At 35.5% G+C, this 12,334-nt stretch overlaps 1 protein-coding gene across 1 annotated transcript; it reads right to left on the bottom strand.

The window, feature by feature from the left end:
- Positions 1–6,991: 6,991 nt before the first annotated feature.
- LOC136781846 (myb/SANT-like DNA-binding domain-containing protein 3) lies at positions 6,992–8,357 on the bottom strand. The gene is made up of 5 exons (XM_066740852.1): positions 8,208–8,357; positions 7,707–7,920; positions 7,444–7,596; positions 7,076–7,313; positions 6,992–7,010 (listed from the first exon to the last, which is right to left on the bottom strand). The coding sequence occupies exons 1-5, from the start codon at positions 8,355–8,357 to the stop codon at positions 6,992–6,994; spliced, it is 774 nt and encodes a 257-aa protein (XP_066596949.1).
- Positions 8,358–12,334: the final 3,977 nt, after the last annotated feature.

Raw genomic sequence — 12,334 nt, forward strand, 5'->3', positions numbered from 1 at the left:
ACATACCATTACTTTGGTAGAAAATACCAAACCTATCTTTAAAAAACCCTATAGGTTACCTGAAAAGCATAAACAAGAAATTGATAAACAAATTTCTCAGCTAGAAGCTGACGGAATAGTACGGCCGAGCCGAAGCCAGTGGAACGCGCCACTGCTCGTGGTACCCAAGAAACCCGATGCACAAGGAAATATAAAAATGCGCATCGTCGTAGATTTTCGCAAGCTAAACGAAGCTACTATAGGTGATGCCTATCCATTGCCAAACATCACCGAAATATTGGACCAACTAGGCCACTCGAAATATTTCACCACCCTTGACCTAGCCTCTGGATTTCACCAGATAGGCATGGCCGAAGAAGACAAGGAAAAAACAGCCTTCTCCACACCCCTAGGGCACTACGAGTACAACCGCATGCCCTTTGGATTGAAAAACGCGCCAGCTACGTTTCAACGTTTAATGAACACCGTATTATCCGGACTCCAAGGGATCCAATGTTTCGTTTACCTTGACGACATAGTAATTCACGCCCCTACTCTAATAGAGCACAACAAAAGACTGAAACAAGTGTTCATTCGACTGCGTGAAAATACTCTAAAGCTGCAACCGGAAAAATGCCGTTTCCTTTGCAAGGAAACTTGTTACCTGGGTCATATAATTACGGACAAAGGCATCTCTCCAGACCCAACTAAAATAGAAACTGTAAAAAATTTTCCAGCACCCAAGAGCGTAAAGGACGTACAATCCTTTTTAGGCCTAACAGGCTATTACCGAAGGTTCATTGACCATTTTGCTGACCTGTCGAAACCCATGACGAACCTATTAAAGAAAGGAGTGAAGTTCAACTGGACCTCCCTAGAACAATCATCATTTGAAAATCTAAAGGAAAGATTGACTACTGCACCACTTTTACAGTATCCAGACTTTCATCTTCCTTTCATTCTGACCACGGACGCCTCCAATAAAGCAATAGGAGCCGTGTTATCGCAAGGCGAGGTAGGCAAAGACCTCCCCGTTGCTTACGCCAACAGAACGCTTAACAAGGCCGAAGTAAACTACAGCACCACGGAAAAAGAATTAGCAGCTATAGTTTGGGCTGTACAAAATTTTCGACCTTACTTATATGGTACTAGATTTACCATCATCACCGATCATCAACCACTTACTTGGCTTTTCAATGTAGAAAACCCAGGCTCCAGATTGATGCGTTGGAGCTTAAAGTTAGCCGAGTACGATTACGAAATTAGATACAAACCAGGTACTCAGAATACAAACGCAGATGCGCTAAGTCGTATATACGTGACCACGCGCTCCAGAGCACGGCAAGCCGCCCCAAGGCCAACCGACTCAAACGAAGATGCAACCTCAGCTAACTCCGACGCCGAGGAAGAAACAGCTGATGAGAAATCATCGACCTATACTCCCACAATGATAAATCAAATCCTTTACGAGTATCACGATACTCCATTCGGAGGACATGAAGGTGTAAATAGAACCCTGCAAAGAATTAAAATTAAACACGTATGGCCAAATATGAAAAAGGACATCGAAGAATACATAAAAAAATGTGACAAGTGCCAGCGCAATAAAACAGGCAACGTGAAACGTGCACCAATGCAGATAACAGACACGCCAGTAGAACCCTTCGAAAAGGTCGCCCTAGATATAATAGGACCATACCCTGCGACCAAACAAGGAAACAAGTATGCCTTAACCTTCCAAGACCTTTTTACAAGATACAGCATAGCCTTACCAATTCAAGACCAGTCAGCCTCTACTGTGGCACGACTATTCGTTGAAAGGATCATTTTTTCTTACGGGTTACCTCAAAAGGTTTTAACTGACCAGGGTACTAACTTTCTAAGTAACCTATTTAAGGACGTCTGTAAGCTATTAAAAATTGACAAAATACAGACCACGGCATACCACCCACAGTCGAATGGTGCGCTAGAAAGGTCGCACCGAACATTGGCGTCGTACTTAAAAAACTTTGTCAACGAAGATTTAGATAACTGGGACGAATGGTTACCCTACGCCATGTTCACCTATAACACTACGCCACACACAGCTACAGGCCGAACGCCTTTTTCACTGCTATTCGGACGCGAGGTTGAATTACCGACCACGCTCAAATATCCGCCGCAACCTACGTATACATTTGAAGATTACTATAACGAGCTCCGCGAAAGAATTCGCTCAACGGGTAACATAATGAAAGACCAATTAATATGGGAAAAGGAAAAATCGAAGATCTATTACGATCACAATACACAAGAATCAAATTACGAAGTAGGAGACCAAGTATTGTTAAAGCGAGAAATGATTCGCGCTGGAAGACCGAAGAAATTGGAACCCCTATACGACGGTCCTTATACCATAACCGCAAAACTAAGCGAGTTAAATTATGAGTTAGCAGTGGGTAAAAAGAAAATCGTAACCCACGTCAATAGGCTAAAGCCGTATCACGTGTAGTACCGACTCAACCACCCACACATACCATCCTCTCTCACCTCCTTTTCTCATCACCCTAATCAATTTCCTACTACAATTTACTCTTATAATTACTATTAAAATTAAAATCAATTCTATATGCTACTACCACTAGAATTATCTAACCATAATAATAATTTTTATGAATAATCAACCCTAAAATACTTTTTATTATAATTACAAATCTAAACTTAATTCCTTCAAGCAAAAAAAAAAATATATATATATATTTATATGTATATAATTCTCATTTCTACGGTATTTTTATAATTTTTCCCCTTTCATATTATTACTATTATTAATTTTTCTACTCTCCTTCCTTTTCACTTTACCTATCTTTTAACCTAACTAGCGAGAAAAGGTACTAGAAATAAAAATTAAACGAACACATTTTAAATAAATTGGAATTTATTCAAAACCAAAAAGAATCACCACGCCTCCACTCACAATTGTTACAACAATTTTTTTTTTAAATATATAAACATTTGTTTTATTTTGAATACAAAATTTTTTTTTTAACTAAATTAAACCGTGGTAACGGAGGACGTCCTTCTCCTCCAACGGCGGACCCGTCCACCCTTCAACCTGCTGTTTGGGATACCCCCAACCACGGTAGGGCTCCACCCCGGTGTACTGGAGCCACCTTATCCCAAACAGGTCGAAGACGACCCAGAAGCTATCCTCCAGGCAGTCATAATCCCACTCATGATGCATCTGGATGCGGTCCGATTTCCGGCACATCCTCCGGAACTGCACCGCACCCACGTTGAAGATTATGACTAAATAAACAAAAGAAAAGGGATAGAAACAACGAAATTAAAATTAAGTAGAAACAAAAACTAAAACAAAAAAAAAAGAGAGAGACACTCACCATTATCCAGCCTTAAGAAAAGGCGACGCCCCTGGCCGTCAATCTCCCCTCGGTCATACATATCCTTCCGCTTATAAACTTGTACAGCCATGTCACTGTCGGTTTCCGGAATTTTGAGAATCGAAATGAAATTCCCCGTACGGAAACCACTAATATATAGTCCATTCCCCACTTCGCGCAAATTCACGCAAAAACGCTGACCCAATGTCTACGAACCAGACGCACCTTCGCGACCGACTAAAATAACTCCCAGTAAAAAATAAAACTTGTTAAAATTTTTTCACATTAAAACTCCACAATTAACCACACTTACCCTTTATTATAGGTGCATGCTGACCCTTATGGTCATAACGATCCACGGACGCTCCCAGCAAGTCCAAAACATTCCCATCAAAGGTCAACCGGGACTATTTTATGAAAAATTCGGCACGGTCAATTTTTATAAAGAAAAATGGAAATTAGTAATAATCACCGACATAGTAGAATATCGCCAAAGACTCGCGCAACTAGACAAATTCCTATATGATCAAACCCTTTGCTACAAACAAGAAGGAAGAAAAATCTGTAAACACCCCGTTATTGATACCGTCTACAAGCTAGAGACAGCCGAAAAGAACCTAGACGAAATAGATGAAATAACATTACACCAAGAGAGAAACAAACGAGGACTAGCAAACGGAGTAGGATCAATCGGAAAAATTTTATTCGGAATAATGGACAGTAACGACGAAGAAGAAATAAATAAACATCTACAAAGCATAGACCAAACAGTAGAGACCAACAGAATAGCACTCTTAAAACAAATACAAATTATCGACCAAACTATAGAAACTTATAATAACACGATACAAAAAATAGATGCGAACGAAAAAATGCTGATGAAAACAGTACGTGATCTAGAAGCCCAAGCGGACGAGCGAGAAGCTCTATATAACATTAATCTTACATCCGAAGAATTAATGATAGACACGGAACACTTACTAAATTTCGTAATACAGGCGAGCCAAGGAGTAATAAATCCAAAAATTATTCGATATACAAAAATTCTCGAATACCTTAAAGATGCGATCCCTCACATCCCTCCTGGCACGCAATTCCCTTTTCCATTAGAAACACTAAATATACATTTAATTTCAAAACTAATGAAACCCACAATTTATACCAAAACCAACAAACTAATTGTAGTATTTCACATACCTCTAATAACGCCCAAAGAATTCGATCTCTTGCAAATATATCCAATTCCAATCCCTATTCAGAATTCTACAACATTACACTCCATAATAGATTTAAGACAGGAATACATAGCAATAGACAGCATTGCTGAGCACTATACAGAGTATAATGAAGACGAACTACAAAAATGTTATACGATAAAAGATAATTATTTCTGTCCAACGGATAAATCATCCAACAAAATAAAGACAATTAATCCATGCGAAATTGCATTATACTTAAAATACATAGATATAAATACGTGCGAGCATAAACTTATACATTTAGTGCAACCGATGCTAATTCCCATGAAAAACCAAGCCTCGTGGATATACTCCACACCGCGATTAGAAATTGTAGAAGTAATCTGCAAACAAAAACCTACTTATAATATAGAATTAATGGGCTCCGGAGTAATTAATTTATATAAAAATTGTATCCTAACAGCTACTGATTTTGTTTTGGAACCCGTACAAACCTCCAAGCCCAACAAACATAAACACTATATCCCGCACTATAATTTCTCTTTGAGAGCCATAGATCCTGAAAACTACGTAGCAGCAATCAACACAACCAAAATTCCCAGGCTGCATAACATCCTGAACAAGGTCAACGACCTCAACACGCTCAGCATCCAGTTAAAACAGCTGAAAAAGGATGTACAAAACGAAGACCTAGGACAACACCACACCTATCAACATATGGCCATCTCATATTCTACTACAACGTTAATCATCATAGGATTAACCATTTACATAATCTGGCGATATCTTCACAGAAGACCAAAACCTAAGCCAAGACTCAGGTCAATACAGGCATTGCCATCCAATGCCATCGTAACAGATGACGCCGCCGCCCCAGCAACGGACGACGCTGCCCCGACGCACATGATCATCGTCACACCTGAGCAAGCAGTAAACCTTCAATACAACCCCGATTATTAACCACCCACCCTCTTTTTCCAGGGGGGGAGGGGTGTTATGTACATAGAATAAACATACATAACTCATTGCTACAATAAGCATTATATAATTAATATTATTAATATTATTATCATTTAAAGATATAATTAATAACTCTAAATCTATCATGATTATATTAAAATATCAATAGCCTCATTGTAAAGGAGAGATACTCCTAAAAGCGACAAATTCCTAAATGTAATACGAAGCGCCAGACGCAGCTCGTTCACACAGTCGCCAAGGCTAAGTCCCGACACGTGGCAAAATGCACTTCGACGGCAGTCGAATGTTCTAGAACAATGACGCATTTGACCATTGGGACCCGCAAATGTTACCATATAAGGTAATGTTTGACGCTGCACTTTGAGGGTAGGAGCCCCAAACGTGCAGCCCCAAAAATCAGTTCGAGTCAAAAGCTAGAAGGAACAAGTCGAGTCTCCTAGGACCTTCAGTCCTCTTATCTCTTAAACTTATCCAGGCAATCCTTTGTCTCTTAAAACTATAATTATCTAGCTCATAGCTCTGGTTATCAATTTGTATAAAGAAGAAACATTGTAAATCAAACGTCAATAAACTTTATTATACAAAAGAATTTCGAGTTTGTCGTGAATCAGCGATAGAACCACAACAATATTGAGAACGAAGATGAACATATGGCAGGGGACGGTATTATTTTTAGGGAAAATTTGTTAAGAAATTTATTTAATTAACTTTGCAGCTCTTCTAGCTTAAATCTGAGTTATAATTTCATTTCTTACTAGAATTTTTATTATGGTCAATATTTCCTTCGTTTCAGCATTTTTCATTTCCCACTTTTGTATCATTTATTGTATAATTTTTAGGAGAATTCTTCAGTACAGGTGAGTTTAACTGGACATTTACCATGCTTATGCTTAAAATAATCGGTTTCAATTGATTCCTGTATTAATTTTTCGACAAAAAGTTAAAGGAAATTAATATTTCAATATGAACAAGAGTTTATAAGACTAAGGCAGAAATGTTGATGTAAAAATTGAAGATCGTGTATTATTTTACATTATAGTTGCAATCTAATATTATCACAATACAAGTTGAGCTATGCAATAACATCACAATATTTTGCAACTTTGTAATTTTAAAGAATATAATTTGAATTTAACTACATAGTAGATTCAGTTATTGTATTAATAAACGGGTTGTTTGTCTTATATTTTTGCTTGAAAATATATATATTTCAGTGTACTTTATATAAGAAAAACGATAATGTATATCTTGATACCAAGAAAACAGATAATTGTGTCATTCATACAAAGTCCCTATCTCTTAAGACAATTACTAAATCAATAATTATCAAAATTTATATGAAAATACATAAATACTATACTAGTTACTACCTCATGCTTAACAGAATATAATTATATATAACGAATCTTACCAAGCATACAAACTTGTCACCATTAACCATTTAAAACAAATTTATTCATAACTGTCACCCCTAAAGTAAAAAAGAGTTTTATTATTATTGAGTTTTTATTTTGCCATTAAAAATGTCTTCCTTACATTTCTTTCTTCGAAATAAATTTTGCCAATTTAAATCTTTCCTTCGCTTCAGCATTTTCAGTCTCCAATTTTTCAATTATTAATCTTGCTATAGTACGCTCTTTCTCTTGTATAATTTGACAAAGTTTTATTTCGTGATTTATTTTTATATTAGCTAATGTCATTTCTTTTTCTTTCAAAGATAAAGTTCTTTCTAACTTTAGCTTCTTTATACTTCCACTATTAGAACTAGCCAGATCTGGTAACAAATATATATAATTAAACCTGCATGCATAACATTAAATTTATATTTTAATAATTGTAATTTATTAAATATATTTTTTAAACTGTTATAAGAAATTATTACTACAATTCTTAATTCACATTACCCGATTCTATTCTGCTTTTAGGATTTATGTTTATTCCTTCCTCTTCGTTGCTGTCATCTGATAAATATATTTCATTACAATCATTTATATTTACATTATTAAGTCGCTTTGTTGAGGTGTTCCTAACTGCTTCAATAACTTTGCTTTTTATACCTGGAACATTTTAGTAACTTGTATGTTAATTTAATGCAGGGGTTACTAAAATCATCTAGTTAGATTTTTGTATTGATAACTACATTTTATACATTACGTTTTCTACGTACTTTGTGATTCTTTATCTGAAAAGTTCGACGATGCAGTTACTGGGGCTGTTAACATCAAAGATGGCAGGACATCTAATACATCACTATCTATTTCCATTTCAGGCATTTCTGGTCCTCCTCCAGTAAGATACCTGGATTGCCTCTCAACAGTAAGGGTATGCCGTGTTTGCTGTTTCAAATTTTGCCAAAACTTCTTCAGCTGCTGAACATCTCTCTGCATTAATGCACATAAAATATTACTCTAACTATAATAAAAACCAAGCTATATAAGGATTTATATACAAGACCATAGAATAGGAATGTGTCAAAGTTGTTTGACAAAACAAAAATTAGTAAACAAAAATCGTGTCAGTACACAAATTTGTACACATATATTACTTTCAAAAATATTGAGTGTGTATGAAAACTTTGATACATTTCTATGACCGTATATATAGACCCTACAAATTAAACCATACATTCATAAAGACGAAACAAAATAATACTATATATTATCAATACCTTTATGTCAATTAACTGATTATTATTATATTCTTCAGTGATAGCATTCCAAGATATATTTTTATCGCTTAAACTAACAGCATTAACAGATTTATTTTCAATGACACTTTTGTACTTCTTTAAAATTTCTAAAAATATTTTTTTTTCCATATTAGTATAAGAGGGTGAGCGTTTGGACATTTTAAAAGAGGATTTCCTAAGAGGAAAGTAATAAGGAAGGGATTAAGTTTTAATAATTGAAATTGTAAAAAACCAGGAATTTTATTATTGTAATTGAAGCAAAAATTGTAATACATACCTTTCTATTCCAAGAACACTATTAAATTTATAATAAGAATTAAGTTCGTTAAAATCAATCAACATAAAATTTTTTCATTGGATTTCAATGCTATCAACTCATATTTACTATAAATTGTTACATGCTATTACTATTTCTTTTCATAACCTTCAATCAGATCAAGTCGATTGTAGACTGGTGCAGGCTACAGTCACGGATAAGTTATTAAACACGTTTTTAAGTCCGATCTTACCGAAGCACTTGCAAAGTCCGGTCTAAGCCAAGATTTTACTAAGTTCGGTTTATTGAAAGCACCCAGTAACATTTGAGAGTTAATAGTTTTCTTAAAAAATAAAAATGAAAGTTGACCGTCAAGTTAGCCCCCACTTTTTTATTTTTCATAAAAATTAAGTTTTAATGAGCCTAATCGATAGAAAATCGTTTGAGAGAAAGAAATATATCCAGTTTTTCGTTTGAGAGTAGATGGATTTGATAGAAAAAGAAAAATACAATTGCATCATTTTGGCGGTATATGTATATGCATTGCAAGCTTTCGCCGTACTTTTGAACATATAGCTTTTAGACAAAAATTAATATTTCGTAACTCTGATAAGAGCCTAATCGATTGAGAATAGTCCGAGAGAGTTTGAGAGTTCAAGATTAACGTTTGAGAGTTAATAGTTTTCTTAAAAAATTAAAATGAAAATTGACCGCCTAGTTAGCCCTACTTTTTTATTTTTCATCAAAATTAAGTTTTAATGAGCCTAATCGATAGAGAATCGTTTGAGAGAAAGAAATATATCCAGTTTTTCGTTTGAGAGTAGATGGATTTGATAGAAAATGAAAAATAAAATTGCATCATTTTGGCGGTATATGTATATGCATTGCAAGCTTCCGCCGTACTTTTGAACATATAGCTTTTAGATAAAAACGAATATTTCGTAACTCTGATAAGCCTAATCGATTGAGAATCGTTTGAGAGAGAGAGAGAGAGAGAAATATATCCAGTTTTTCATTTGGGAGTGCATAGATTTTATAAAAAATGGGTCGTAGACTAAATCGCAGAAAGATATTTTCGCAGAAAAACGCTAACTTCAGGTCAAGAAAATTAATCCGCACAATTGTCGGTAATGCATGCCGGTATTGTCGGTATTTTACGTACTAAGATTGAAGAAAGCTTAAATGGAATATACAAATATTTTGACAGGAGGAGAAGAGGTTAGTGTCAGGAATAAATTGCGAAAGTAATCATCTGTAATGTAATTACAGACAAATTGAGAGAACAAATATCAGATAAGTATTTCGTATGTCATATAAAAGTATATAATTATTTTAATTTAAAAGAGATTGATTCTTTGTTAATATATATGTTACAGATCTTTTCCTGAACTCTAATATAAGGAGAGTGATTGAAGACACAATGGTACGCAAAAATATTGGTTATAAGATGGAACTTTGTTATTGCTGCATGTGCGTTTACTCAATATGGATGATACATTATGGTAGGCTATTACGAGTACATACTTGTGAGTAAACTTGATTTAAGCTATTTTAAAAGCTTTGCATCACAAGAACTAAAGGGGCTGTATGTTTCTTCCAAAACTGTCTAAGAACATTTTCATAAAAAATTATGCTTATATATCTTATTTTTATTTTCAGTTAATATTTCGTAATGACGGGTCTTGGTCTGCCAAAAATTGAAAATGGGGAGAGAGAAAAATTTTTGGATATGTCTATGCTGCTTCTAGACCCGGTTAGTTAATTATTTTTATCATTATATTAATACAATTATTTCTTGAATTTTATCATTATAGTAATACTTCATTTTTAATTTTAGTTATTCCTGCAGAAAAGATGTCTGATTCAGCTATATAAGAGTTGGTACGATTAGGTTATTGTGAATTAATACAAGGAGTTATTTATTTAGGTAATATGGTTACCACATTCAGGAAACAATATATTTTTAGTTTTTATGAGTCAATCTCTCTTTTAAAAAATCTCCACATACCCAAATACTTATATATTTATTATAGGTGTACAAGGAAACCAGTGGTATAACTGTAGGAAATCCAGTGCTCAAACCAGGAAAACCCTTGTCTGTGTTGAATTGTGGCCTGATATTCTTGGCAGCATCTTCCATGGTATTTAGTATGCACTCGAAAGACATCAATGAGCTCACTAGCTCCATTTGTATTCCAAAGGGTGTTAGGGTGTCTTGCTTGTTCCATAATACACATCCTCGGAATTCAATCTATAAAATGTTAAAAGTGGCAGCCACATCACTGCTGCTGATTTATTTGGAATTATTTACGAGAACACGCTGGTAAAGCACAGTATGTTACCTCCCTCAGTAAATATTGAAGAGCCTTGAACCAGTTCTACGACAAGAAGTTTCTTGAATTTGTCCAACTCACAGCAAAATTTAAACAGATTCTTCAGAAAGAATAGGATTTGTCTACAAACAAGTTGTTAAAGGACGACTTCTTGTAACAAAGCAGATAATTGCAATGATTCGAATGTATAACGTGCAAATTATTAGTGTTTATCCGTAAATTGCATTTTCTTTTTTCTTTCTAACTACACGAAATATGATTGTTACTGTCCACTTAACAGAACCATCGGAATATTAAGAATTATGATCGCTTTCTACATTATGGCTATAGGGACATTGCACAATCGACAGCTCAGCCAGACATTGAAATTACGTGGAACGTAATATGCGAAAGTATGGGAAATATTTTCTATCAGTTCAGCTTCGTAAAGATTAATGTAGATATTTTGCAATTATTCATATTATTACGCATATCGTCTTCCTATATAACGGTCTATTTCTTTTAGGAGCCGGTGAAGTACGGTGAACCAATGATCAGGTCAGACTTCGAGCAGCTTCACGAAGGCATGCAGAAGGCATTCAGATATCAAGAAGTTTAATTCACTCGCATCATCGAAAACATAAGTTGGTTGCACGGAATGTTAGAATTGTTAATATAAAACATCCTGCGAATTGAGTCTTGTTTGCGATTGACATGGATCAATCTTCTTGCCGCTAGATGGCTATAGCCTGCACTTATAGCGCGCAATAGTAAGGCTGCCTAGTAGTACCATATCTACTAGAGTACGACTGTCTGATGCTCACCGGAGTTTTCTACTAGCCAGCGGCTACTTCTCCAGCTGCCACTAGAGGGGCACGGTTTTGGAGCTTTCTCGCATTCACAATATGTACACAGTGGGAAATTGAATCGTGTGTGCTTTTAACTATAGTGTAGTATATCATTTTCCATGTTAAATTACAGAGTGAAACTAATCGAACCACACACGATTCAATTTCCCACTGTGTACTGCACCTGCTCATAAAGAGTAGAATATTTCAGATCGATTGATGTCCAGACCATATCGGATCGATCATTAGCGTAGTGGATCACTACCGGATTAAGCTGTTAACTACTCAGTGATACCTGATAGTTCTTCAAAGTGGTAAGTATATCCAAATTTCATACTTCCTTACCTCGACGTGAGGGATCTCTCACTCGGCCCCCCCCCCCCCCTCCTTAAATTTCAAGGTATCTTTGAAATTATTTCCTTTCCATCTCCGTGCGGTTACTTGGGGGATCTCCAGTGCCGGACTCCTATCCAATGGGACCTAGTCCACTTTGGCATAAGGGTTGGGTAAACTCAGGGTAAATCTTCTGGGGTTGGTACAGCCAAAAGGAACCATCTTCGTTTTCGGCCTAGCACCATCTTAGATGGTTTTCTCAATCATCTAACAGTAGCTAATATCGTTAAATTCTTTTCTGCCACAGCGATATAATCTGTTCCAGTAGGGTATCTTGAGAGATTCTCAAATACCTGA

This window comes from Prorops nasuta, unplaced genomic scaffold, assembly GCF_024137725.1.
Source record: "Prorops nasuta isolate Cenicafe-Biocafe unplaced genomic scaffold, Cenicafe_Pnas_1.2 PNAS00024, whole genome shotgun sequence".
In the NCBI taxonomy this organism is placed as follows: domain Eukaryota; kingdom Metazoa; phylum Arthropoda; class Insecta; order Hymenoptera; family Bethylidae; genus Prorops; species Prorops nasuta.